This window comes from Lepus europaeus, chromosome 1 (genome assembly GCF_033115175.1).
Source record: "Lepus europaeus isolate LE1 chromosome 1, mLepTim1.pri, whole genome shotgun sequence".
Classification (NCBI taxonomy): domain Eukaryota; kingdom Metazoa; phylum Chordata; class Mammalia; order Lagomorpha; family Leporidae; genus Lepus; species Lepus europaeus.
In genome coordinates, this window is record NC_084827.1 from 2,309,243 (window position 1) to 2,337,197 (window position 27,955).

At 61.3% G+C, this 27,955-nt stretch overlaps 2 protein-coding genes across 2 annotated transcripts in view; one reads left to right on the forward strand and one right to left on the reverse strand.

The window, feature by feature from the left end:
• DENND2A (DENN domain containing 2A) overlaps positions 1 to 749 on the reverse strand; it is a 125,826-nt gene extending 125,077 nt beyond the window's left edge. Inside the window, exon 1 of the mRNA XM_062186360.1 lies at positions 673 to 749. The gene's annotated coding sequence lies outside the window, so the exon portion shown is untranslated. The remainder of the gene's footprint in view (positions 1 to 672) is intronic.
• ADCK2 (aarF domain containing kinase 2) lies at positions 337 to 27,750 on the forward strand. Its single transcript, XM_062186583.1, has 8 exons — positions 337 to 1,182; positions 2,142 to 2,288; positions 7,163 to 7,291; positions 8,338 to 8,433; positions 12,204 to 12,455; positions 20,392 to 20,520; positions 21,340 to 21,393; positions 26,723 to 27,750. Exons 1-8 carry the CDS (start codon positions 337 to 339, stop codon positions 26,882 to 26,884), a joined length of 1,815 nt encoding a protein of 604 aa, XP_062042567.1. The 3' UTR covers positions 26,885 to 27,750.
• The last annotated feature ends 205 nt before the right edge of the window (positions 27,751 to 27,955 follow it).

Genomic DNA, 27,955 nt, shown 5'->3' on the forward strand with positions numbered 1-27,955 from the left:
CTCGGGCTGTGGGGGCATCTGGGGAGCGAGCCAGCGGACGGAAGATGCCTCTCTCTCTCTCTGAATCTGATTGCGCTTCCGTGGCCCAGGGTCGGGCACGCGCGTTTTCGCCGCGGCCCCTTTTAGAGGCGGGCCCCGGGCGCGCGCTCCCGGAAGACGCGGGCCCAGCGGCTCGGGCGCGGCCCTGGGCGCTCCCGACCGGTCCCCTCGGCTCCCCGCGGCCCGGGCTGCCGCCCCTCAGCCCCCGGCGCCGGCCCCGGACCCCCGGCCGTCTCGCGCCGGGCCCGGCTCGCCGGGGCGCGTCTTTGCGCGCCGGTGGCTGGCTGTGGCGCGGGGATGGGGGCTCCCTGGCGCTTGTCAGTCGGGGTCTGCGTGTCGCGCCTGCGGCGCCTGGAGCCGGGGCCCTCCGGGGGCGCTCGCCACGCTCGGCTCCGCTGGCTTCTGCTGGGCGCCCTGCCCAGGCTCATCTCCGCGGACCGGGACGGCGGCGGCGGCGGCTCGTGCCAGCCGCGGGCATGCGGGAGCGGCCCGGCCGGCCGTGCGCCCGGGGCCACGGTCCCCGACCCGGGGCGCGGCGGCGGCGGCGGCCTCCTGCGCGCCCGGGTCTGGCTGCGCGCCTGCGCCCTGCTGGTGAAATTCCTCCCCCTGCTCCTCCTGTACCCGCTCACCTACCTGGCTCCCCGGGTCTCCACCCTCTGGCTGCACCTGCTTCTGAGAGCCACGGAGACCTCGGGCCCCACCTACATCAAGCTGGGCCAGTGGGCCAGCACGCGGCGCGACCTCTTCTCCGAGGCGTTCTGCGCCCGCTTCTCCAAGCTGCACGTGCAGGTGCCGCCCCACGCCTGGGCGCACACGCAGCGCGCCCTCCAGCAGGCCTTCGGGGAGCGCTGGGACAGCGCCCTGGTGTTCGAGAACCGGGAGCCCGTGGGTTCTGGGTGCGTGGCCCAGGTGTACAAGGCGCATGCGCGCACTGCCCTGCTGCGGGAGCGCAGCGTCCAGGGCCTCGGGGCGCTGGGGGCCCTGAGGCAGCTCCTTCCTGCAGGGGACCTCGCCGACCAGTCAGTTCTAGAAAGGCTGCTTCTGCCCGAAGCTGGCCTGGTCCGGTCCGGTGCGGGCAGGGCTCAGGCTCCCGCCGCCGGCCGTCAGCCCGAGCAGGACCACCTCATCCCTGTGGCCGTGAAAGTAAGTGCTGGGTGTCTTCAGCCGGGCCTTGGCAGCTCGGTCCCACCCACCCACCCACCCACTGCACTTCCCCGGACCTGTCGGCCCCGCCCTGGCTTCTGTTCAGAGTGAATAGCCCTGATCCGAAGAGCTTGAGTCCAGAAGTGTTGCAGGCTTTGTATGTTTTGTGTTTTTTTTAATATTTGCATGTACATCATGGGGGAGACCCAAACCTAAACATAAAATTAATTTACGTTTCCTATACATCCTTAGCACATGACCTGAAGGTAATTTTATGTGATTTAGATATATGAAGATTTACTTTTACCTGTTTGAAAGGTAGCGTTAGAGATCTTCCATCCATGGTTCACTCCCCAGATGATTGCCACAGCGGGGCTGGGCCAGGAGCTTCTTCCTGCTCGCCCGTGTGGGTGCAGGGGCCCAGGCTCTTGGGCCACCTCCTGCTGCTTTCCCAGGGTCGCTAGCACAGAGCTGGGTTGGAGGTGGAGCAGCAGGGTTTCCAACGGGCCCCCACGTGGGGTGCTGGCGTCCCAGGTGGCGACTCGGCTGCTGTGCCACAACGCTGGCCCCTATGTGGTATTCTTAATGCACCTGCATTTGGGCTGTGGATCAGGTGCGGAATTTTCCGCCTGTGACGTCCTGTGGTGCTGAAAAACGTTCAGATTTTCCAGCATTTCAGATTGCATACTTTGGAATTAGAGCTGGTGAGGCTGTACCCCAGTGGCTTGGCTGTTGTCTGGCGTGCCTGCACTGTGTCAGCCGTCTTGTGTCCTGGCTTGTGGAGTGGTGCTGCAAACAGGCTCAGGGGAGAGTGAGAGGGGTTTGGAGGGTGCCGACGTCAGGGGTGGCGGAACCGCCGTCGCCATCCAGGGCTCCCTGGGTGCTGGGGGCACGTTGCTCCCCTGTTGGGGGGCGCAGCCCTGGGCCCTTCCTGTCTCACTGCACCTTTTCCCTGACAGGTGCTGCACCCTGGCCTGCTCTCAGAGGTGCGTATGGACTTGCTGCTGATGAAGATGGGCAGCCGGGCCCTGGGCCTTCTGCCAGGAGTCAGGTGGCTGAGCTTGCCTGAGGTTGTGGAAGAATTCGAGAAGCTCATGGTCCAACAGGTGAGCTTCCCTTCCTTCCGCTCACAGTCCTTGCGGTAGCAGCTGGTGAGTGAGTGCTGAGGAGTGAGTTGTTCCGCAGCAGGTCGAGCTGGGTGATGTGCTCAGGCACAGAACACCCGCTGGGGAAACAAACAGTCAAACCCGGTGGCTTCACGCAGCACGGCTGTTGCTTGCTTATAGCAAAGTTCCGTGCAGGTGAACTGGAGTGACCCAGTTTCCTCCCAGGTGTGACACTGCCGCGTTCAGCGCATGTCGCCTGCAGCCAGTGCGGAACGCAGAGAGAGAGAGAGAGGGGCCACGCAGGGTGTCTTGAACCTCGCTTCTTCCCAGGCTACTGATGGGAGCTGTAATCTCGGGGCCCTGTGTAACTGTGAGGGAGCTCGGGAAATGCGCTGTTCCGTGTGCCGATCCTGGTGGAATGCGCCGCGCTGCTGGGCTGCGGGGTGAGAGCGGTCGGCGGTCGTGCTCTGTGCCTTGGCTTCGCTTTGCCCAGTAGCGAGGAGCACTCCTTCCCGTTCAGACCCTTGGGACGTCTGTGTGTGAGGGCAGACTTGGCAGACACACTCTGGGGGCCCTGGGGCTCCAGGTGGGCGTCTCCGCTGGCTGCCTGGTGGGCAGGTTTTAGAAGTCCTTGTTTATAGCCTCTGCCTTAAGATGGCAAATCCAGGTGTTCCCTTAATGTGTAGAAAGTCCCTCGGTCTGGGTGGCTGTAACAGACGACCACAAACCGGGCAGCTTATCTGCAGTGGGAGTGTATTTCCTCTATAGGCAAAGGAGGTCAGAGATCGGTAGCAGTGGCGGCTCTGGCCTCTGGGGAGGACCCAAGTTCTGGTCTGCAGGTAGTTGTTCTTTTGTTGTGTTCTCACATGGTAGAAGAGCTGTGGGTCTCTGGCCTCTTTTTTTTTTTTTTTTAAGATTTATTTATATATTTGAAAGGCAGAGAAAGAGAGACCTTCCATCCACTGGTTCATTCCCCAGATGGCTGCAATGGCTGGAGTTGGGCTGATCCAAAGCCAGGAACCAGGAGCTTCCTCCAGGTCTCCCACGTGGGTGCAGGGGCCCAAGCACTGGGCCATCTTCTACTGCTTTCCCAGGCCATAGCAGAGAGCTGGGTGGGAAGAGGAACAACTGGCACCCACATGGGACGCTGGCCGACGCTGGCCCTGCAGGCAGTGGCTTCACCCGCTGCGCCAGAGTGCCCCCTCTGGCCTCTTTTATAAGGGCACTAATGCCATTAAGAAGGCTGCCCCCAGGGCTGGCGCTGCCCACAACGCTGGTGTCCCATACTGGAGTGCTGGTGCAGGTCCCACCTGCCGCGCTCCCAATCCAGCTCCTTTTTTTTCTTTTTAAGATTTATTTTATTTATTTGAAGGCAGAGTTACAGAGAAGAGAATCTTCCGTCTGCTGGTTCACTTTCCAAATGTCCTCAACAGCTAGGGGTGGGCCAGGAGCTTCATCCCCACCTCCCACATGCCTGCAAGGGTCCAAGCACTCGGGCCATCTTTTACTACTTTCTCAACTGCATTAGCGGGGAGCTGGATCGGAAGTGGAGCAGCCGGGACTCAAACCTGCACTTGAACCAGTGCCCCTATGGGATGCTGGCGCTGTAGACAGTGGCTTAACCTGCTACACCATAGCGCCACTCCCCAATCCATGTCCTGGCTAATGTGCCTGAGAAGGCAGAGGAAGATGGCCCACATACTTGGGCCCTGCTATCCACATGGGAGACCCAGATATGGTTCTGGGCCCCTGGCTTGAGCCTGGACCAGCCCTGGCCATTGTGGCCAATTTGGAAATAAACCAGCAGGAAGATGACTCTTTCTCTCCCTCTCTTGGTCTTTTAGATGATTTTTTAAAAGAGGACCCTCCAAGACACTGTGGCAAAAAATGACCTAAATGAAGATCTCTGTGAGTGAGATCCCAGTGGAAAGAATGGGCCATCAAAGAAGGAGGTACCTTTCTCTGAAGGGAGGAGAGAACTTCCACTTTGACTATGACCTTGTCTAAATAATGACGGAGTTTGTGAACTCAAGAGGCTTCCATAGCCTTGGCAGCTCATGACGAGAGCCTTGGAAGATCACTGACGTCATAAATAAGAGTGTCCATTGTTAAAGCAACAACAGGAGTCACTGTGCACCTACTACTCATGTAGGACCTCTGTCCTTAATGTGTTGTGCTATGAGAATTTTTTTTTAATTTTTATTTTTTGACATGCAGAGTGCATAGTGAGAGAGAGAGAGAGAGAGAGAGAGAGAGAAAGGTCTTCCTTTTTCCGTTGGTTCACCCCCCAGTGGCTGCTGCGCCCGGTGCACTGTGCTGATCCAAAGCCAGGAGCCAGATGCTTCTCCTGGTCTCCCATGCAGGTGCAGGGCCCAAGCACTTGGGCCATCCTCCACTGCCCGCCCGGGCTATAACAGAGAGCAGGAATGGAAGAGGAGCAACCGGGACAGAATCCGGTGCCCCAACCGGGACTAGAACCCGGTGTGCTGGCGCTGCAGGTGGAGGATTAGCCTAGTGAGCTGCGGCGCCAACCCTGTAGTATGAGAATTAACAGTAAAACCAATCTTCAAACAGTACTTTATTCTTTGTGTGTCTGTGTGGGTGCAATCTGTTGAAATCTTTACTTAGCATAGAGTTGGTCTTCTGTATATAAAGATAATTAAAAATGAATCTTAATGAAGAATGGGATGGGAGAGTAGGAGATGGGACAGAGGTAGGTATGGGAGGGTGGGTATGGGGGAAGAACTGCTATATCCCTAAAGCTGTAACTATGAAATTTGTATTCATTAAATAAAAGCTTTCTTAAAAAGATAACTAAAAAATAAAAAAGAGGGCTCCCCATCACCTCTGGAGGACTTGCTTCTTAGTTCTGTCATTTTAGGGGTTCACATGCCAGTCAGGTTTGGGTGGCCTCCAACATCCAGGCCAAGGCGTTGCATTCTGCTGTGGAATAGGGTACCTCAGATAAAAGAGAAAATGGACACAGAGAAGATTCTTGTGTTTCAACAACTGCCTTTGTGTTAACAACCCCCGGTGTGCCTGTGCACCTGAGCTTCAGGTCCCTGTGGAAGCCTGGCAGCCATCACGCGCTCCCATCATGTCAAACTGACATCTCTATCTCTTACCGCATTTGCCTTCACAATCAGCCCTCCCATGAGCAAGTTCCTGGCTGGAAGCCTCACAGCTGTGAGTCTGGGTGCACACTGTGGGTCTCTTTCTCTCTGTCTCCTCCCTCTGTTGTGTGTGTGCGTGTATGAGTGTGTTTTAAAGACTTATGAGTTACAGAGGAAGAAACAGAGAGAGAGAGAGAGGTTTTCCATCCACTGGTTCACTCCCCAATGGTCTCAACGGCCAGGGTTGGGCCAGGCTGAAGCCAGGAGCCAGGAGCTTCATCCGCATCCCCATGTAGGTGCAGGGGCCCAAGCTCCTGGGCCATCCTCCACTGCTTTCCCGGGTGCATGAGCAGGGAGCTGGACTGGAAGAGGAGCAGCTGGGACTCAAACTTGCACTTGAACCTCACCCATATGGGATTCTGGCACTGCAGGCGGTGGCCTAACCTGCTACGGCACAGCACCCCCCACCCCCACCCCCACCCCGTTCTTTTATAAATTCATATAGAATGACTACAAACAGTTGGAAGCTATTGTACCAAGAAAACAAATGGGCTTTTCCTGTCGGCAGGGACTGTGATAGGCGGCGGGCAGACTGATGTGTGAATACTAGCAAGTCTGTGTGACGGGAGGAGGCTCCAGGTTCCGGTGGGCTCAGATGCTGGGGCTCCGGAGGGGACGCGCTCCTTCACCCTCACCCCAGGGTGGAGGCCCCCTCAGCTTGAGCTGAGTCCGGAGGGGTGACCGGGGGAAGAGAGGGAGGAAGGCAGAGGGGTGGCAGGGACGTCAGGCCCTCGGACACGCTGGGCATGACACAGAATTGGGCGAGGCCGGGCCTTACCCAGGCAGACGCCCGAGACATCCAGGACGCCTTGGGAGCAGTGGTGACGGGGGTGGGGTGGGGAACAGACCTGAGGCTCGCCAGGGCTGCAGACTGGAAGGCGCTGGGCCACGCGGTGTGGAGGGGACGGGAGCGGGTGTGGGGGAGGAGTTCATTCAGGGTCTCTGGGCCTCCCCATGGCCTGGATGTAGTTGAGGGGTCCGTCTGGGAGTGGTGTTGAGGTCTGGCCTGGAGCCCAAGGTGCTGTCACTAGGAGACGCTGGCCGAGGGCGTGGCAGACGTCCAGGGAGCACACAAGCTGGACGTTGGGAGCAGAGAAGGTCTCCGTGCGGCCAGAGGCCTAGGCCCAAGGCGGGGCAGGTGGAGAGCTGGGGGAGACAGGAGGGTGAAGGGCAGTACCCAGAAGAGGGCAGTTCCGGGGCAGTGGGTCAGCAGTGGGACAGCGCCGGATGCCCAGGGTGGCCAACGGAGGTATTAAAAATGGCTGCTTCCTGGGGCCTGGCAAATGAGAGGCCCTTGGTGAGTTTAGCCCAGGCAGTGTCGGTGCAGGGGGTGGGTGGCTGCAGTGACGTGGCTGCCCAACAGAAGGAGACAGCCGCAGGGCTGGGCCTGTGCAGGGGCATGGGGCTGCCCGCGAGGGCTGGGGGAGCTAGGGCAGGGGAGCCGTGGGCTGGGCTGGAGAGGGGGGCAGGCAGGGCAGCAGCGGAGAACCGGCCCAGGTGTGTGCTGTCTGCAGTGCGGCCTTGGGTCGCAGTGTGTTCTCCCTGGTGGACTGGCACTGGTGCGGGGAGAGCTGGTGGGAAGGTGTGCTGGTTCAAAGCTCCCGGGAGAGCTGGTGGGAAGGTGTGGCTGGTGGGAAGCTCCCAGTTTCAGAGATGGCGCTCCCGCGGCCAGCCCAGCCCTCACCTTCTCTTTCTCTCCAGATCGATCTGCGTTACGAAGCTCAGAACCTGGAGCACTTCCAGCGCAACTTCCGGAACGTGACGTCGGTCAAGTTCCCCACCCCCCTGCGCCCGTTTGTCACCAGCGATGTCTTGGTGGAAACTTACGAAGTAAGAGTCTGGCAGCTCCACGGGGGCCCTGCGCTCACAGCCAGGCCCGTGCAGTGCCTGTTGGGGAGGGGGCGTGAATGCAGAGCTGTGGGAGCCTTGGCGTGGGGTGAGCGGCTGCGAGTACTGGACGTGGCCTTCCACTTCCTCAGTTCGGAAGCCTGCTGGGCCGTGTTGTTAGCTGCTGGCAGAAAGGGGGTTGTCCCAAGGGCAGATGACACCGTGAATGAGGGCCATGGCCCAGGGCGAGTGCGGGAGAAGCGCTGTGTGTCTCAGCTGAGCCCTGTTAGAGAGGGCAGCCCGGGCTCCGTGGCCACCTGTGTTCCAGCGGGGGCGCCTCAAGTGAGTGCCACAGATCTCTACGCTTTCGTTCTCTTACTTACTGGTCTCCAGGGGTTGCTTTGACAAACACAGCTCTTTTCCCTTTGCCTCCTTCCCTTTCCCGACTCATTCATGTCCCCATTGGCCGATTCCCACTCTGGAAGTTGCTCTCGCTGCACCTGCTCCCGTCTGATTCCACAGTATCACAGCGCCTCTTCTCTGTCCTTAGCAGAATGGGTGGGTTTCCTTTCTTCTCTTTTTTAAAGATTTATTTATATATTTTGAAAGTCAGAGTTACAGAGAGAGTGGGAGAAAGAGAGAGAAAGAGAGAAAGAGAGGGAGAGAGATCTCATCTGCTGGTTCACTCCTCAGGTGTCTGAAGCCAGGAGCCAGGGTCTCCCATGTGGGTGCAGGGGCCCAAGTGTAGTGGGCCATTTCCCACTGCTTTCCCAGGCCATAACAGAGAGCTGGATTGGAAGTGTAGCAAGCAGGACTCGAACCGGCACCCATATGGGATGCTGGCACTGCCGGCGGTGGCGCTGTCTGCCATGCCACAGTGCTGGCCCCAAGGGTAGGTTTCCTTTCTGATAAGCCTCCGGGACTTGTCCTTTGAGAAGTATGACAGAAGGGGAATGTAAACAGGTTAAAATCCACCTGCAGGGTCCTAAGACAGGAGCAGGGCGTTGGACAGGCTGGTGGGTACAGCGTCCTCCCCCGTCTCCCTAAAGGAGAGCGTGCCCGTGTCCAGTTACCAGCAGGCGGGCGTTCCTGCTGACCTGAAGAGGAGGATTGCACGGCTGGGGATCAGCATGCTTCTCAAGATGGTGAGTGCGTGGCCAGCGTTGGCCCAGGTCCAGGTGCGGGCGGGGCCATGCCTGGGAGCCTGCGTGGCTCTTGGGCTGGGAGGGCGGCCAGGCACTGAGCCGCCACGTGGAGAAAGCCTGCTCTGGGGGTTGGCGAGCCTGCCAGAGGTGCTGGGGAGACTCCCTCAGCAGCGTGATCTCCCAGAGCCTACAGTCAGCCAAACCACTACATGCTGCTTTAATTGTTCAGAGAGTCTTCACGGGGCACCTGCCGTGTGCCAGGCCCGCGAGCAGGTGCACGGAGCCCAAGGGGAGTGACTGAGAAGCGGCGCAGCAGGGACTGGCACACGGGTATCACGTGGGAGGGCTGTCTGACCCGGGCTCATGCTGCGTGTGGCTGCACCCCAGGCGGATGTGCCATCCGTGTGAGGACAAGGGTAAGAGGTCCAGAGGGGACCCTGCGCTGCGCTACAGAGAGACTTTGGAGGAAGGCGTGGTGACCGCTGAGCTGAGGGATGTGGGGGGCCGGCTCCCCAGAGGTCCAGTCAGACTTTAAAAAAGCATGCAGTATTTACCTTGACTGATGAGGCTTTTAAAAGTATTATTTTGAAACACACGCATACACAGAGAGAGAGACAGGCAGACAAAGGGAGAGAGGTTTGCCATCCTTCCTTCTGCTGGGTTGTTCCCCAAGTGCTTGCAACAGCCAGGGTTGGGAACTCATTTCCCGTCTCCCATGTGGGTGTCACAGGCACCCCTGTACCTGAGCTGTCACCTGCTGCTCCCAGGGTGCATTAGCAGGTACAGGAACAGAAGTGGGGCCGGGGCTGGAACCCAGGCGCTCCGGTAGGGCGTGTGGGTGTCACAGGTGAGGTTCTAACTGCCACGTCCGAGGCCTGCCCAGAAGTTTGGACTGCAGGGGTGAGTGAGCTCATTTCAAGTTTTTTTTTTCTCCTTTTTGTAATCAAATGATAAAATGTAGTCAAGCATGTGGATCTGAAATTACTGCTCCGTGAGTTTTTACAAAGCGAGACAGTAGCAGGAGTTTTGGCAGAGGAATGCCCCAAGGAGGAGGTTGTCACGGCAGCCGTGTGTGTGGGGCCAGGGCTGTCGCCGGGGCTCAGAGGCAGATTTCGATTCTTGGACATTCAGGTTGCTCTGATCTTACAAATGGTTGGAGGGTTCTTTTAAAAAATCAGAATTATATTTTATTAAATAAGTTATTTTATATTATTAGGAAAAATGAATTGAGATTTGATTTAAATAGAATATTGTTTCAATTTTTTTACATGTGCTATTACTATACAAAGAACACATTTAATGTAGTTCATAGATACAGTTTTTTTTAAGATTTATTTTTTATTTATTTGAAAGGCAGAGTTAGAGAGAGAGAGTGACAGAGATCTTCCATCTGCTGGTTCATTCCCCAGTGACCCCCAACAGTCAGGGCTGGGCCAGACCAAAGCCAGGAGCTTCCTCCAGGTCTCCCACGTGGGCACAGGGGCCCAAACACTTGGGGTGTCTTCCGCTGCTTTCCCAGGTGCATCAGCAGGGAGCTGGATCAGAAGTGGAGCAGCCGGGACTCAAACTGGTGCCCAGAGGGATGACGGTGTCACAGGCCGCGGCTTTACCTGCTGCGCCACAGCCCCGATTGATACAGTTCTCAGAGTATAGTCATGCATCCCTTCCTCCTCCCTCTCTCAGCTTTGTCTTTCCTGCACCTGTAACCCAGGACTCTGGAGGGGCTGCAGCAGAGGGCCTGGCCTGTGGGGGAGTCTCTGTTCCTTACCGGCCAGGCAGGGGCTCTCGCCAGGGGGATTTTGCCTGCTGGGGCGCCTCTGGCCGTGTCTGCCAATATTCTTGGTTATCATAGCTGCGGGGGTGGGGTTGCTCCTGGCACCTGGTGGCCAGGGCCGGGGGTGCTGCCAGACAGCCCTGCCTTCCCCTAACCAGGAGCTGAGAAGCCTGGGCTGTGTGTTGCTACTCTGGAGGCTTCTGTCTCCTGGGGGGTGAGGAGGTGAGGTTTCTCAGTCCTGGGGTGGGATGCACAGGCTCCTGGGAGAGGAGCTTTGAAGAGGACAGGAGGTGTGCAATGGCCGCGCTGGGACCGGCAGCTCCCAGGAGACGTGGGCAGGCAGGGTCTGAGCCACGCTGGCCCTGGAGGCTGCAGTGGGCATTTTGCTGGTCTGCCTCACACACTGGTGGTTGGGGGGAGCCTGGAGCCCAGAGCTGGACTCGTCTGGGTTCAAATCTCAGCTCTGCCGTGCGCTGGCTGGGAGCAGGGCTGGGTGTCCAGGACAAGTGACTTAGCCTCTGTCCTCGATGTCTCGCCTTTCACAAGGGGACAGCAGTGGCCTTACAGGGTTCCCATGCTGTAAGTGAGGGCGTGGTGGGCCCAAAGTCATCGTCGTCAGTTGTCCTAGTACAAGTGGCCTTGCCAGCAGCCAGCACGCAGGGACGAAGAAGGAAGACCTGAGGTTCCCCAAGGGCTGTTCTTCCTCGTGGCCAGGCCACAGGACCGAGGGTTAGGTGGGGAGGGGGAGGCCCTGGGCCCAGTGCTGAGAGCCCAGGTAGGCAGCCCCCAGGTGTGGGCAGAGAGCAGGAGGGTGAGTGATGGGCGAGGCATGACCGTGGGTAGCAAGGGTGTCCTGGAGGTGAGGGAGGGATTGAGCCTGGTGCTGGGAGCAGGGAAGTGGAGCCTGCAGTTGGACGGCAGCTCGTGGGGCAGGGAGCCCGGAGCTCACAGGAGCAGGCTCAGGGCCACGCCACCTCCAGCAGCTCCCAGACCAGCGAGGTTGTCGGGGTCTGGCTGGGTTTCAGTTAAATCAGCGCAGGGGAAGGCGACTTTGTTCCGGGGTACAGTGGATGGGTGTAGAGCGGGGACTCTGTCAGTGCTCGCGCTGTGCTCTGGCTGGGAGAGGTGCCCGAGCCTGTCCATCAGCAGCTCCCTGCGCCAGCCGGCCGGGCCATCCCCTCGTCCCCTGTATGGGATGGCCACCCACGAGAGGTGCAGCGCAGTGCCTGGGCTTGCTTTCCAGCCTGGGTCCCAGGCCCGCGTGAGGTCCTCAGTGCTGTGTCCTCCTGCCCTGGGAGTGCCCCTCACCACCAGCCCGGATGGAGGGGACGTCTGGCTCCTAAAGAAATGTGGTCCCATGACGCGGACAGCGCGGAGGTTTGGGGGAGCTCTTGAATGAACAGTTGTTCTTCCCTAGAAGAGCAGCGACTCACATAGTGAAGTGGAAGCCTCTGAAATGCAGGCTGGTTTGCTCTTCACCTGTAGGATGTTTTTATCTTTTTAAAGATTTATTTGAAAGGCAGAGTTACAGAGAGAGAGAGAGAGAGAGAGAGAGAGAGAGAGAGAGGTCTTCCATCCTCTGGTTCACTCCCCAGTTGGCCGCAATGGCTGGAGCTGTGCCTATCAGAAACCAGGAGCCAGGAGCTTCTTCCAGGTCTCCCATGTGGGTGCAGGGGCCCGAGCACTTGGGCCATCTTCCACTGCTTTCCCAGGCCATGGCAGAGAGCTGGATCGGAAGTGGAGCAGCTGGGACTAGAACCGGCACCCATATGGGATGCCGGTGCTTCAGGCTAGGGTGTTAACCCGCTGCGCCACAGCACTGGCCCCTGTAAAATTTTTTTTTATCTTTTTTTCTCTCCAAAATGTCAGCTTGGCTCATCCCTGTGCAGATTCTGAATTGCTGACATCCGAACGATGAAGCTTTGTGAAATGTGGCCGGGCGGTGCTGGGTGGGGAGGGGGGATGGATCCGAGAACCGCGCTGCCTCTCTTCCCAGATATTTGTGGACAACTTTGTGCACGCGGACCTTCACCCTGGGAACATCCTGGTGCAGGGAGCCCACAGTCGCCCCACGAGCTGGGAGGCACAGCTACAGACGGTGGACATTTGCGACACGCTGGTGGTGGCCGCGACGCCCACCCCGCCCCCACTGCGCCTGGTGCTGCTGGACGCAGGCATCGTGGCCGAGCTGCACCCCGCCGACCTGCAGAACTTCCGGGCAGTGTTCACGGCCGTGGCCCTGGGGCAGGTGAGGCCCGCCAGAACCACGGGGTCGGGGCTGAGTCTCCGCCCTGGTGCCAAGCTCCCCAGCCCTGGTCGTCCCTGTAAACGCTCCTGCTGAAGCCAGTGCGGTGAGAAGAGATGAGGCCCCTCGGGGTCTCACCCACTCGCCCAAGCCTGAGGCCAGTCTCTGCAGCTGATGGGTGCGGCCTCTTTTCCAAAGGCTGCCGTGTCCTGGAAGTTTCTCTTCCTCCTTCTGCGAAGGTACAGGTGCGCACCAGGGACTGTAGCTTCTTTTTAAAAAAATTTTTAAGTTTTCTCTAAAAATTTATTATTTATTTGAAAGAGTGACAGAGACAGAGGGAGAGACAGAGAGATCTTCCATCTGCTGGTTCATTCCCCAGATGGCGGCAATGACTGGGGCTTGGCCAGGCTGTAGCCAGGAGCCAGGAGCTCCATCTGAGTCTCCCATGTGGGTGCAGGGGCCCAGGGACTTGGCCCGTCCTCTGCTGCCTTCCCAGATGTATCAGCAGAGAGCTGGGTTGGAAGTGGAGCAGCCGGGACTCGGACTCTTGAAGGCAGTGCCGTACCCTGCTGGGCCACCTCGCTGGCTCCAGGAGCCGTGGCTTCCTGTCTGAGTGCTGGCTGTTCTGTGCCCTTCCTGGGAGAGAGGCCGTGGTCCGAATGGGGCCAGGCAGGTTGGACTCTGGAGAGGGGACGCGCGAGGTTCCCAACCTCTGTGTGCTTCTGAGGGGCTCAGGGGTTGAGAGTGGATATGCAGAGGAGAGGGGCGTAGCAAAGCCTCTGGGTCTATTTTTTATGATTTATTTATTTGAGACAGAGTTACAGAGAGAGAAAGAGAGAGAGAGAGAGAGAGAGAGGGAGGGAGGGAGGGAGGGAGAGAGAAAGAATCTCCCAACCACAGGTTTACTCCACAGATGGCCCAACAGCTGGAGCTGGGTGGATCAGGAGCCGGGAGCTTCTTCTGGATCTCCCACACAAGTGCAGGGGCCCGGGCATCTGGGTCATGTCCTACTGCTTTCCCAGGCAGGCCACCAGCAGGGAGCTGGATCGGAAGAGGAGCAGCTGGTACTTGAACCTGCGTCCATATGGGATTCCGGAGCCAGAGGTGGAGGCTTAGCCCACTACGCCACAGCACCGGCCCCAAAGCCTCTTCTGAGTCAAGTCAAACTGTTGCCAGGGCGAAGGACAAGAAATCCTGCTGGTCTGTGGGGGAGAACATCCTAGCAAGAAAGACCTTGGGGGGAAACCCGCCTTAAAAAACAAGTGTAAGATTCAGGGGGAGGCCCCGCTCAGAACTCCTGGGTTAGGGCGCCTGAGCCTGGGGAGGCCCCGCTCAGAACTCCTGGGTTAGGGCGCCTGAGCCTGGGGAGGCCCTGCTCAGAGACCCCTGGGTCAAGGCGCTGAGAGCTGCAGCCAGGGGAGGGGAGGCCCTGCTCAGAGACCCCCGGGTCAGGGCGCTGAGAGCTGGAGCCTGGGGAGGGGGGGCCCTGCTCAGAGGCCCCCGGGTCAAGGCGCTGAGAGCTGCAGCCTGGGGAGGGGAGGCCCTGCTCAGAGACCCCCGGGTCAGGGCGCTGAGAGCTGGAGCCTGGGGATGGGGGGCCCTGCTCAGAGACCCCCGGTAAGGGCGCTGAGAGCTGCAGCCTGGGGAGGGGAGGCCCTGCTCAGAGACCCCCGGGTCAGGGCGCTGAGAGCTGGAGCCTGGGGAGGGGGGGCCCTGCTCAGAGGCCCCCGGGTCAAGGCGCTGAGAGCTGCAGCCTGGGGAGGGGAGGCCCTGCTCAGAGACCCCCGGGTCAGGGCGCTGAGAGCTGGAGCCTGGGGAGGGGGGGCCCTGCTCAGAGGCCCCCGGGTCAGGGTGCTGAGAGCTGGAGCCCGGGGAGGGGGGGCCCTGCTCAGAGACCCCCGGGTCAAGGCGCTGAGAGCTGCAGCCTGGGGAGGGGAGGCCCTGCTCAGAGACCCCCGGGTCAGGGCGCTGAGAGCTGGAGCCTGGGGAGGGGGGGCCCTGCTCAGAGACCCCCGGGTCAGGGCGCTGAGAGCTGGAGCCTGGGGAGGGGGGGCCCTGCTCAGAGACCCCCGGGTCAGGGCGCTGAGAGCTGGAGCCTGGGGAGGGGGGGCCCTGCTCAGAGACCCCCGGGTCAGGGCGCTGAGAGCTGGAGCCCGCGGAGGGGGGGCCCTGCTCAGAGGCCCCCGGGTCAGGGTGCTGAGAGCTGGAGCCTGGGGAGGGGAGGCCCTGCTCAGAGGCCCCCAGGTCAGGGTGCTGAGAGCTGGAGCCCGGGGAGGGGGGGCCCTGCTCAGAGGCCCCCAGGTCAGGGTGCTGAGAGCTGGAGCCCGGGGAGGGGGGGCCCTGCTCAGAGACCCCCGGGTCAGGGCGCTGAGAGCTGGAGCCTGCGGAGGGGGGGCCCTGCTCAGAGACCCCCGGGTCAGGGTGCTGAGAGCTGGAGCCCGGGGAGGGGGGGCCCTGCTCAGAGACCCCCGGGTCAGGGCGCTGAGAGCTGCAGCCTGGGGAGGGGAGGCCCTGCTCAGAGACCCCCGGGTCAGAGCTGACTGAGAGCTGCAGCCTGGGGAGGGGAGGCCCTGCTCAGAGACCCCTGGGTCAGGGCGCTGAGAGCTGGAGCCCGGGGAGGGGGGGCCCTGCTCAGAGACCCCCGGGTCAGGGCGCTGAGAGCTGCAGCCTGGGGAGGGGAGGCCCTGCTCAGAGACCCCCGGGTCAGAGCTGACTGAGAGCTGCAGCCTGGGGAGGGGAGGCCCTGCTCAGAGACCCCCGGGTCAGGGCGCTGAGAGCTGGAGCCTGGGGATGGGGGGCCCTGCTCAGAGACCCCCGGTAAGGGCGCTGAGAGCTGCAGCCTGGGGAGGGGAGGCCCTGCTCAGAGACCCCCGGGTCAGGGCGCTGAGAGCTGGAGCCTGGGGAGGGGGGGCCCTGCTCAGAGGCCCCCGGGTCAAGGCGCTGAGAGCTGCAGCCTGGGGAGGGGAGGCCCTGCTCAGAGACCCCCGGGTCAGGGCGCTGAGAGCTGGAGCCTGGGGAGGGGGGGCCCTGCTCAGAGGCCCCCGGGTCAGGGTGCTGAGAGCTGGAGCCCGGGGAGGGGGGGCCCTGCTCAGAGACCCCCGGGTCAAGGCGCTGAGAGCTGCAGCCTGGGGAGGGGAGGCCCTGCTCAGAGACCCCCGGGTCAGGGCGCTGAGAGCTGGAGCCTGGGGAGGGGGGGCCCTGCTCAGAGACCCCCGGGTCAGGGCGCTGAGAGCTGGAGCCTGGGGAGGGGGGGCCCTGCTCAGAGACCCCCGGGTCAGGGCGCTGAGAGCTGGAGCCTGGGGAGGGGGGGCCCTGCTCAGAGACCCCCGGGTCAGGGCGCTGAGAGCTGGAGCCCGCGGAGGGGGGGCCCTGCTCAGAGGCCCCCGGGTCAGGGTGCTGAGAGCTGGAGCCTGGGGAGGGGAGGCCCTGCTCAGAGGCCCCCAGGTCAGGGTGCTGAGAGCTGGAGCCCGGGGAGGGGGGGCCCTGCTCAGAGGCCCCCAGGTCAGGGTGCTGAGAGCTGGAGCCCGGGGAGGGGGGGCCCTGCTCAGAGACCCCCGGGTCAGGGCGCTGAGAGCTGGAGCCTGCGGAGGGGGGGCCCTGCTCAGAGACCCCCGGGTCAGGGTGCTGAGAGCTGGAGCCCGGGGAGGGGGGGCCCTGCTCAGAGACCCCCGGGTCAGGGCGCTGAGAGCTGCAGCCTGGGGAGGGGAGGCCCTGCTCAGAGACCCCCGGGTCAGAGCTGACTGAGAGCTGCAGCCTGGGGAGGGGAGGCCCTGCTCAGAGACCCCTGGGTCAGGGCGCTGAGAGCTGGAGCCCGGGGAGGGGGGGCCCTGCTCAGAGACCCCCGGGTCAGGGCGCTGAGAGCTGCAGCCTGGGGAGGGGAGGCCCTGCTCAGAGACCCCCGGGTCAGAGCTGACTGAGAGCTGCAGCCTGGGGAGGGGAGGCCCTGCTCAGAGACCCCTGGGTCAGGGCGCTGAGAGTTGGAGCCCGGGGAGGGGGGGCCCTGCTCAGAGACCCCCGGGTCAGGGCGCTGAGAGCTGCAGCCTGGGGAGGGGAGGCCCTGCTCAGAGACCCCCGGGTCAGAGCTGACTGAGAGCTGGAGCCCGGGGAGGGGAGGCCCTGCTCAGAGACCCCCGGGTCAGGGCGCTGAGAGCTGGAGCCTGGGGATGGGGGGCCCTGCTCAGAGACCCCCGGGTCAGGGCGCTGAGAGCTGGAGCCTGCGGAGGGGGGGCCCTGCTCAGAGACCCCCGGTCAGGGCGCTGAGAGCTGGAGCCTTGGGAGGAGGGTCCTGCTCAGAGACCCCCGGGTCAGGGCGCTGAGAGCTGGAGCCCGGGGAGGGGGGGCCCTGCTCAGAGACCCCCGGGTCAGAGCTGACTGAGAGCTGGAGCCCGGGGAGGGGGGGCCCTGCTCAGAGACCCCCGGGTCAGAGCTGACTGAGAGCTGGAGCCCGGGGAGGGGGGGCCCTGCTCAGAGACCCCCGGGTCAGAGCTGACTGAGAGCTGGAGCCCGGGGAGGGGGGGCCCTGCTCAGAGACCCCCGGGTCAGAGCTGACTGAGAGCTGGAGCCCGGGGAGGTGGGGCCCTGCTCAGAGGCCCCCGGGTCAGGGCGCTGAGAGCTGGAGCCCGGGGAGGGGGGCCCCTGCTCAGAGACCCCCGGGTCAGAGCTGACTGAGAGCTGGAGCCCGGGGAGGTGGGGCCCTGCTCAGAGGCCCCCGGGTCAGGGCGCTGAGAGCTGGAGCCCGGGGAGGGGAGGCCCTGCTCAGAGACCCCCGGGTCAGGGCGCTGAGAGCTGGAGCCTGGGGAGGGGGGGCCCTGCTCAGAGACCCCCGGGTCAGGGCGCTGAGAGCTGGAGCCCGGGGAGGGGAGGCCCTGCTCAGAGACCCCCGGGTCAGGGCGCTGAGAGCTGGAGCCTGGGGAGGGGGGCCCTGCTCAGAGACCCCCGGGTCAGGGTGCTGAGAGCTGGAGCCTGGGGAGGGGGGGCCCTGCTCAGAGACCCCCGGGTCAGGGTGCTGAGAGCTGGAGCCTGGGGATGGGGGGGGCCCTGCTCAGAGACCCCCGGGTCAGGGCGCTGAGAGCTGGAGCCTGGGGAGGGGAGGCCCTGCTCAGAGACCCCCGGGTCAGAGCTGACTGAGAGCTGGAGCCCGGGGAGGGGGGGGCCCTGCTCAGAGACCCCCGGGTCAGGGCGCTGAGAGCTGGAGCCCGGGGAGGGGGGCCCTGCTCAGAGGCCCCCGGGTCAGCTGAGAGCTGGAGCCTGGGGAGGGGGGGGCCCTGCTCAGAGACCCCCGGGTCAGGGTGCTGAGAGCTGGAGCCTGGGGAGGGGGGGCCCTGCTCAGAGACCCCCAAGTCAGGGCGCTGAGAGCTGGAGCCTGGGGAGGGGGGGCCCTGCTCAGAGACCCCCGGGTCAGGGCGCTGAGAGCTGGAGCCTGCGGAGGGGGGGCCCTGCTCAGAGACCCCCGGTCAGGGCGCTGAGAGCTGGAGCCTTGGGAGGAGGGTCCTGCTCAGAGACCCCCGGGTCAGGGCGCTGAGAGCTGGAGCCCGGGGAGGGGGGGCCCTGCTCAGAGACCCCCGGGTCAGAGCTGACTGAGAGCTGGAGCCCGGGGAGGGGGGGCCCTGCTCAGAGACCCCCGGGTCAGAGCTGACTGAGAGCTGGAGCCCGGGGAGGGGGGGCCCTGCTCAGAGACCCCCGGGTCAGAGCTGACTGAGAGCTGGAGCCCGGGGAGGGGGGGCCCTGCTCAGAGACCCCCGGGTCAGAGCTGACTGAGAGCTGGAGCCCGGGGAGGTGGGGCCCTGCTCAGAGGCCCCCGGGTCAGGGCGCTGAGAGCTGGAGCCCGGGGAGGGGGGCCCCTGCTCAGAGACCCCCGGGTCAGAGCTGACTGAGAGCTGGAGCCCGGGGAGGTGGGGCCCTGCTCAGAGGCCCCCGGGTCAGGGCGCTGAGAGCTGGAGCCCGGGGAGGGGAGGCCCTGCTCAGAGACCCCCGGGTCAGGGCGCTGAGAGCTGGAGCCTGGGGAGGGGGGGCCCTGCTCAGAGACCCCCGGGTCAGGGCGCTGAGAGCTGGAGCCCGGGGAGGGGAGGCCCTGCTCAGAGACCCCCGGGTCAGGGCGCTGAGAGCTGGAGCCTGGGGAGGGGGGCCCTGCTCAGAGACCCCCGGGTCAGGGTGCTGAGAGCTGGAGCCTGGGGAGGGGGGGCCCTGCTCAGAGACCCCCGGGTCAGGGTGCTGAGAGCTGGAGCCTGGGGATGGGGGGGGCCCTGCTCAGAGACCCCCGGGTCAGGGCGCTGAGAGCTGGAGCCTGGGGAGGGGAGGCCCTGCTCAGAGACCCCCGGGTCAGAGCTGACTGAGAGCTGGAGCCCGGGGAGGGGGGGCCCTGCTCAGAGACCCCCGGGTCAGGGCGCTGAGAGCTGGAGCCCGGGGAGGGGGGCCCTGCTCAGAGGCCCCCGGGTCAGCTGAGAGCTGGAGCCTGGGGAGGGGGGGGCCCTGCTCAGAGACCCCCGGGTCAGGGTGCTGAGAGCTGGAGCCTGGGGAGGGGGGGCCCTGCTCAGAGACCCCCAAGTCAGGGCGCTGAGAGCTGGAGCCTGGGGAGGGGGGGCCCTGCTCAGAGACCCCCGGGTCAGAGCGCTGAGAGCTGCAGCCTGGGGAGGGGGGGCCCTGCTCAGAGGCCCCCGGGTCAGCTGAGAGCTGCAGCCTGGGGAGGGGGGGCCCTGCTCAGAGGCCCCCGGGTCAGCTGAGAGCTGCAGCCTGGGGAGGGGGGGCCCTGCTCAGAGACCCCCGGGTCAGCTGAGAGCTGCAGCCTGGGGAGGGGGGGCCCTGCTCAGAGGCCCCCGGGTCAGCTGAGAGCTGCAGCCTGGGGAGGGGGGGCCCTGCTCAGAGGCCCCCGGGTCAGCTGAGAGCTGCAGCCTGGGGAGGGGGGGCCCTGCTCAGAGACCCCCGGGTCAGGGCGCTGAGAGCTGCAGCCTGGGGAGGGGGGGCCCTGCTCAGAGGCCCCCGGGTCAGGGCGCTGAGAGCTGCAACCTGCAGCCCCGAACCAGTGTCCTGGGAGGGCGGATGTTGTGGCACAGCGGGTGAAGCCTCTGCCTGCGATGGCCGCTCACGTCTGATCCAGCTCCCTGCTAACGGCCTGGGAAAAGCAGCAGATGGCCCACGTGCTGGGCCCTGCACCCCTGTGGGAGAGCCCCATGAAGCTCCAGGCTTCTGGCTTCAGCCTGGCCTGGCACCGGCCATTGTAGCCATCTGTGCAGTGAACCAGCAGATGGAAGCTTGTTTTCTCACGCTTGCTCTCTCTCTCTCTCTCTCTCTCTCTGTCTGTCTCTGTCTCTGTGTGATTCAGACTTTCAAAATAAATAAATCTTAAAAACATGTCCTGGGGCCAAGGTGAAACCCAAGGCGCAGGGAGGGTATTCTGGGGGCTGAGGTCAGAGGTCACAGCCCAAGGAAGAAGAGCCTGGTTCCTGTGTGGTGCTGTGGGAGGGGATGGGCATTAGTAGTGACCATCAGAGTTGGGCTGAATGTTCTGGGAGACCGCCGAGGCCTTGGGGGGGATGCTTGGGGAGGGGAGGTGTGGAGAAGGCAGCTGGGCCACTGAGGCCGGTCAGCTCAGACAGGACAGCCTCCATCAGAGCCTGGCTGATGTGGCCCGACGGCAGGCCCTGGTGGCTCTTGGGCCAGGCTGCAGTGCTGGGTGGGGCACGGGCAGCAGGATGCCGGCTCTGCCCCGTGCCCTGTGTGGTCTTGCAGAGTGTAGGAGACTTGTACACCCTTACCTTGGCCTTGGTGAGCGCAGGCAAGGCCAGCTGACCGGCAGAGACGTGGGGGACTGTGGCCAGAAGCAGGTGTTGTGCAGAAAACAGGTGCTCACAAGCAGGATGGCAGGAGCCGAGGGCTGGGAGCAGCTAAGAGAGAAGGAGGTCTGGGCGGGAATTCTCGCTTTCATTTCTTGCGCATCCTGCAGGGCCACAGAGTGGCTGAGCTCATCCTGCGTCACGCCCGGGCCAGCGAGTGTGCGGACGTAGAGGGCTTCAAGGCTGAGATGGCCACGCTGGTGGCCCAGGCCAGGAAGAACACCATCACGCTGGAAAAGGTGGGCAGCGCCGTGGGCGGGGCAAAGCCCAGGTCTGAGGGAGGCCTCTGAGAGGTGGAGGGGAGAAAGCACAGGCCCCCTCCCCCGTCTCCCAGGTGGGAGGAGGCTGGGGGAGCAGCAGCAGGACGTGGCCCGTGCTCCTGTCTCTTACTAGGCCTCACACAAAGCCCATCTGTATCTTACAGAGTCCTTTTTTTTTTTAAGGTTTATTTTTATTTATTTGATAGATTTGATAGACACAGTTACTGAGAGAAGAGAGACAGAGAGGTCTTCTATCTGCTAGTTCACACCCCAAGCAATGGCCAGGGCTGGTCCAGACAGAAGCCAGGAGCCAGGAGCTTCACCCTGGTCTCCCACGTGGGTGCAGGGCCCAAGCACGTGGGCCATCCTCCACTGCCTTCCTGGGCACATCAGCAGGGAGCTGGACTGGAAGTGGGGCAGCAGGGGCTTGAACTGGCGCCCACATGGGATGCCAGCGTCACAGGTGGTAACCTTACCTGCTACTCCACTGTGCCAGTTCTGGCAGACTTACTGTTTCCTCCCCAAGTTCGTGGCCCAGCTCGGCAGTAGCAGGTGACGCACAAGCAGTGGCCACGGGGTGCTGCCATGGCCAGTCTCGTCTGTTCAGAGGGGATTGTGTGTGGGGGGTGGGGACGGCATGCAGGGGCCTCCAGGGCTTGTCCTGAGCCCCGAGGTGGGGGTGGGGTGTCGTCCTTCCTGGGGTCTTTCCTTTCGCCCTCCCCGGCGTGTGTGGGGCTGAGCGTGTGGGCAGCTGTGGGTGCTGGAAGCCTCAGTCTGCACTGTGCTTCTTGTTTGCAGCTTCACGTTTCCAGCCTTCTGTCCAGTGTCTTCAAGCTGCTCATGACTCACAAGGTGAGGCCCCGGCTGGAGGGGGCGGTGTGCGGCCGTTGGGGTGGGTACTGGAGCCGTTTGGAAGCATCTCCAGCTCACTGCTTCTGCGTGAAGAGTGCTGGTTTGGTTTCCTGACACAGCCAGGGCAGGGCCTTGGATCAGGTCTGTGCGGTGCAGCTGCCCGCGATCGCTGGGCGGGGCCAGAGGCGTAAGGATGCCCTGCGGTCTGCAGCCTCTCATGCTTTTCCCGGCTCGGCTCACGGTGGGTGGCGCTTGGGGTTCGTGTAAGACAGGGCTCCTCCCTGAGTGGGGTGAAGTGCTGGGCTCCGCGGGCTGCTGCCTTTGCCGGGCATGGCTCCCGTGATGGCGTGTGGGCCAGGGCTGCCGAGGTTTCTCTGAGCTCGTGATCCTGGAGGGGCGAGGCCTGGGGGCCTCCTCTGGCGACGACGGCCTTCCTGTTGGCAGAGCCCAGGGTGGGGAGAGCGTCGCATGGCAGCAGACAGGGAGGGAGGGCAGGTGCGTGTCGTCTGTCCACCTGGACTCTTCTTTGTCTGGGTCCCTCCCTCTGAATACCTCCAAGTGAGGATGCAGCCCTGGGGGACCCCCAACTGCAATCCAAACCGTAGCCAGGCAGGAGGGGAGAGGCCGTCGTCCGAGGTCCTGCAGTCTGAGGATGGACTGCTAAGGCTCATGCCGCGGAGTCAGAGCCGGGGGGCTCATTGCCTGCTCTGCAGCTGCTCCCACGGCAGGGCCAGGGTCGTCTCGGGTGGCGTTGTGGTGCAGCAGGGACAGCCCTGTGTCCCTCAGGTCCCTGCTGACGCACCTGGGAATAGCAGCGGAAGCTGGCCAGGTGTCCCCAGCTGTTGCGGCCATCTGCGGAGTGAACCAGCGGGGGGAAGCCTCCTCCCTCGCCCTCTGTAACTGTGACTTTAAGACACACACACGACCAGAACAACGAGGACCACAAGGATGCGCGGGCCTCTCAGGCCTGCACTCTCCCGTGCTCCCACACCACGCGGGGTGGGTTGTGCTGGCGCGCACGGGAAGTTCACCATGGAGCTGCCTGGTGCTTCCCACACGCGTCTCGGCTTGATCTCAGGGTGGCCCTGCAGGTGGGGAGGCTCCTACTGTGCTGTGCGGAGGGGGGGTTCCCCGCCAGAGACCGGGGCACAGACAGGCAGCATAGCCAGCTACCCGGGTGCCGTTGACCGCGTGCAGTGGAGCTGAGGCCTGGACACCTGTCTCTAACTCCAGAGTTGGCTTTGTTGGTGGGGCTTTTTTAGTTTTGATGAAAAACTTTGCCTTCCAAAACTGTTGACAAAGTTCTGTTTTAAAAATGACGTATCAGCTTAGGCTTGGGGGAGAGCTTTCTTCGTCGCTAGGCGTTGCTGGGGGAGAAGCAGGCGTGGGTTCTTAGGAGTTCAGCAGGAACAGGGGATGAGGCTCACATCCAGCCTCATTGCCTATCTTCTCTGACTGCACAAGCCTGCCGGAGCCCACAGGGCCTCCCCGAGGGCCAGACGAGGCCAGGGTAACAGTGGTCGAAGCAGTGTGTCCTGAGCTCGCTCTGTGGGCCCTGCGGTGCCCCATCTAGCTGCACAATGCCCAGTGGTACTGAGTTTACTACCCCCGACAGGCCAAGCAGTGCACCCGTGACCACACAGGCAGGCGGTGCCGGGAGCCACGTGCTCCATCAGGCCACGGAGCCCCACTCCCGGTGCCTTTGTTCCCGGCGGCCTCTCTGCTCGTACTCTGCACAAACACTGCTGATGTGCGGGGGACCCGACCACCCCAGAGTTCTCCGGATTCGTGCTGCTGCTGCTGCTGTCCCCAGGGTGGAAGAACAGAGAGAAGGCCTGATATAGATGTTGTATTCTTCTTCTTCTTTTTTTTTTTTTTAATTATTTGAGGCCGGCGCCATGGCTCACTAGGCTAATCCTCCACCTGCGGCGCCGGCACCCCGGGTTCTAGTCCTGGTCGGGGCGCCGGATTCTGTCACGGTTGCCCCTCTTCCAGGCCAGCTCTCTGCTGTGGCCTGGGAGTGCAGTGGAGGATGGCCCAAGTGCTTGGGCCCTGCACCCCATGGGAGACCAGGGGAAGCACCTGGCTCCTGGCTTCGGATCAGCGCAGTGCGCCAGCTGCAGTACGCTGGCTGCGGTGGCTATTGGAGGGTGAACCAATGGCAAAGGAAGACCTTTCTCTCTGTCTCTCTCTCTCTCACTATCCACTCTGCCTGTCAAAAAAGAAATTAAAAAAATTATTTGAAAGGCAGAGTGTAAGAGAGGGCAAGACAGAGATCTTCTATCTGCTGGTTCACTCCCCAAGTGGCTGCGATGGCTGGGGCTGGGTCAAGTTGAAGCCAGGAGCCTGGAACTCTATCTGGGTCTCCCACATGGGTGCAGGAGCCCAAGCACCTGGGCTATCTTGTACTGCTTTGCCAGGAATCAGAAGTGGAGCAGCCGGCACCCATATGGGACGCTGGCGTTGCATGTGGAGGCTTAACCCGCTGTGCCATGAGGCCATCCCCTAAGCACTTTATTAGTCACTTAGCTAAAACTACTTGTTATTGAAGTAACACACATATAATAAAAATCTATCTCCCCAGCCGTCTCCAAGTACACAGTTCATCAGTGTCAGCTATGTGCATGTTGTTGGATAACAGATCCCTAGAATGTTTTAATCTTTTTTTTTTTTTTTTGACAGGCAGTGTTAGTGAGAGAAAGAAAGAAAGAGAGAGAGAAAGGTCCTCCTTCCGTTAGTTCACTCCCCTAACGGCCACCACAGCTGGCATTGCACGCCGATCCGAAGCCAGGAGCCAGGTGCTTCTCCTGGTCTCCCATGGGGTGCAGGGCCCAAGCACTTGGGCCATCCTCCACTGCCTTCCCGGGCCACAGCAGAGAGCTGGACTGGAACAGGGGCAACCGGGACAGAATCCGGCGCCCCAACCGGGACTAGAACCCGGGGTGCCGGCACCGCAGGCGGAGGATTAGCCTAGTGAGCCGCGGCGCCGGCCGAACGTTTTAATCTTGAAACTGGAGCCCTGTGCCCATGGAACCAATTCCCTCCTCATGGAGCACCACTTTATCTTCTGTTTCCATAATCTTGACTCCTCAGCGTTCCTCACACAAATGGGTCATACAACATGGCCCCTTTGTACCTGGCTTATTTTATTCAACACGGTGCTCTCAAGGTTCATCCATGTTGTCCCGTGTGTACCAGTCAGCTCTCCATTCCTTAAAACTACCTGAGGGGCCCGTGCTGTGGCATAGCGGGTAAAGCCGCCGTCTGCAGTGCCAGCATCCCGTATGGGTGCTGGTTTGAGTCCTGGCTGTTCCACTTCTGATCCAGCTCCCTGCTGTGGCCTGGGAAAGCAGCAGAAGACGGCCCAAGTGCTTGGGTCCCTGCACCCACGTGGAGACCCGGAAGAAGCTCCTGGCCCCTGGCTTTGGATCAGCGCAGCTCTGGCTGTTGGGTCATTTGGGGAGTGAGTGAATCAGTGGATGGAAGATCTCTTTCTCTCTCTCTAACTCTGCCTTTCAAACAAATAAATCGGTTTTTTTAAAGATTGATTTATTTTTTTATTTGAAAGGCAGAGTTAGAGAGAGAGAAAGGGAGAGGCACAGAGAGATCTTCCTCCCGATTCACTCCACAAATGGCTTTTTGCAACGGCAGGACTTGGGCCAGACCAAAGCCAGCAGCCAGGAGCTTCTTCCGGGTCTCCCACGCGGGTGCAGGGGCCCAAGGACTAGGACCATCGTCCACTGCTTCCCCAGGTGCGTTAGCAGGGAGCTGGATGGGAAGTGGAGCAGCTGGCACTGTAACTGGCATTCATATAGGATGCTGGTGTTTCAGGCAGTGGCTTAACCCACCGTGCCACAACACTGGCTCCTGATTTTTTTTTTTAAAAAAACAAAGTATGTATTTAACAGTAGCACAGAGATAACAGTACAATGCGTACCTCTCAGCTTCACCAGGAGTGTGGAGGCCCAGGCCCCTCCCCCTGACTACAGCCTAGTGCCGAGGGCCCCTGTCCCCACTCACGCCCAGGCTGGAACTGCCCACGCTGCTCCTGGGGCCGTGCTGCCCTCTCGGCCGTCTCCCAGACCTCAGCTGGGACAGGTGGTTTCCCTGTGAGCCAGCCTTCCATCTCCTGACCAGCGTCTCAGTTCAAATCCTGCCTCTGTTCATTCTCACCCAGTGGCCTTTCCTTTTCTTTTTTTTTTTTTAAAGATTTATTTTGTCTATTTGAAAGCAAGAGTTGAGGCCGATGCTATGGCGTAGTGGGTAAATCCACAGCCTGTGGCGCTGGCATTCCATGTGGGCACTGGTTCGAGACATGGCTGCTCCACTTCTAATTTGACTCCCTACTAATGTGCCTGGGAAAGCTGCAGAAGATGGCCTACGTGCTTGGGCCCCTGCACCCACCTGGGAGACCCAGGAGAAGCTCCTGGCTCCTGGCTTCAGCCTGGCCCAGTCCTGGCTATTGCAGCCATCTGGGGAGTGAACCAGCAGATGGAAGATTTCTCTCTCTCTCTCTCTCTCTCTCTAACTCTGCCCTTCAAATAAATAAATAAATCTTTTTTTTTTTTTTTAAGGCAGTTACAGGGAAGGGACGGAGAGAGAGAGAGAGAGAGAAATGAATGAAATGAATCTTCCATCCGCTGGCCCACTCCCCAGATGGCCACAAACGGCTGGAACTGGGCCAGTCTGGAGCCAGGAGCCAGGAGCTGCTTCTGGGTCTCTTGCATGGGTGCAGGAGCCCAAGGATTTTTAGGCCATCTTCCCTGCTTTCCTAGGCACATTTAGCAGGGAGCTGGATCAGAAGTGGAGCAGCCGGGACTCAAATGGCCTTATGGGATGCTGGCGTCACAGTGGCAGCTTTGCCCGCTGTGCCATGATGCCAGCCCCAGGCCACTCACCCTCCCTGAGCTGTGGCTTCCACCCCTGCAGAGTAGGGGTAGCGGGCGCCGTGCAGAGTAGTTGAGCATTCCAGACAGATTTCTACTGATAGCAACCTGGGTCCAGTGGGATGCTCTGCATGTTGGAGCAAAGTAAAGTTTGTGAGGTCTGAAGAGGGCTGCTCTGGATTTTGAATGACGACACCCATCTGGGTTTGTTGTTTCTGGTGCACCTGTGGAATAGCCCCCCGATTATTGCTAAGTCACACACAGACCCCTAGAAAGGCACACTTTGTGTCTCAGGCTGTTTCCTTACGTCCCTGTGGATGAGATGGTGCATGGTTAGGCTCACGTGGGTGGGCACTGGACGTCAAGAGTGGACAGTGACATGATCCAGGAGCGTCGTCCCCACGTCTGGGGGCTGCAGCAAGAAACCCCGTTTTCTGTTTCAGGTGAAGCTTGAGAGCAACTTCGCCTCGATTGTGTTTGCCATCATGGTGTTGGAGGGGCTCGGCCGCTCGCTGGACCCCAAGCTGGACATCCTGGAGGCGGCAAAGCCCTTCCTTCTTAGAGGGCCAGTGTCTCCCCCTGACGGTGGCAGGGGCGTGCCGTGAGCTCCATCGGGGAGCTGAGGGCTGTTCCCAGGGGCCTCTCTGGCTGCTGGAACGTTTAGGTTTGGGGCACGGGGAGGGCACAGCAGGCGTAATTTGATTTCGGGGTCTGTTTGGAAAGCTGGGGGTTAGCTGGGGAGAACAAGGCGGGAAGGGCCCCGTCATTCAGTGTGCAGGTGGGCCCGGTGCCAGGGACACTCTCTTCATGGAAAGCACTCTCTGGAGAGAGGAATACATTCATGTCCTCCCGTTTTCCCTTCGTCTCCACTCCCTAGTCACTGTTGGAAGTGCTCGATTCTCATTTTTAGTCATAAAATCCTGTAGAGCTGTGGTTTGAGGATTTCCCCTTATTGGTAAAAGGTTGACAGCACACAGACGTGCACACACGGTGCTACCACTACTAGCAAATCTCTCAAGGGAAAACATACTCGTAAAGAAAATCTCATGTACTTCAAATTGTCTTGTTGATAGTTTAATATCTTGATGACTTCTTGCTAAAGCTTGTTACAAAGTAAAACAATGATTTTTGAAAATATTTATTTGAGGCTGGCGTTTCTACTTGAGATGCCAGTATTTCATATGGGTGCCAATTTGGGTCCTGGCTGCTCCACTTCCTATCCAGCTCCCTGCTGATGGCCTGAGAGGGCAGCAGAATGTGGGAGGCCCAGAGGAAGCGCCTGGCTCTTGGCTTCAGCCTGGCTAAGCCCTGGCTGTTGTGGCCATCTGGGGAGTGAACCAGTGCATGGAAGTCCTCTCTGTCTCCCCGTCTCTGTATGTCACTCTGCCTTTCAAATACATACAATAAAACTTAAAAAAACCAAAGATTTATTTATTTATTTGAAAGGCAGAGTGACACACAGAGGGAGACAGATCTTCCATCTGCTGGTTCACTCCCCAGTGGCCACTATGGCTGGGGCTGGGCCAGGCGGAAGCCAGGAGTCAGGAGCTCCATCTGGGTCTCTCACGTGGGTAGCAGGGAGCTGGGTTACAAGTGGAGGAGCCATGGGGCTGGCTCCGTGGTGCAGTAGGTTAATTCTCTGCCTGTGGCACCAGCATCCCATATGGGACCGGGTT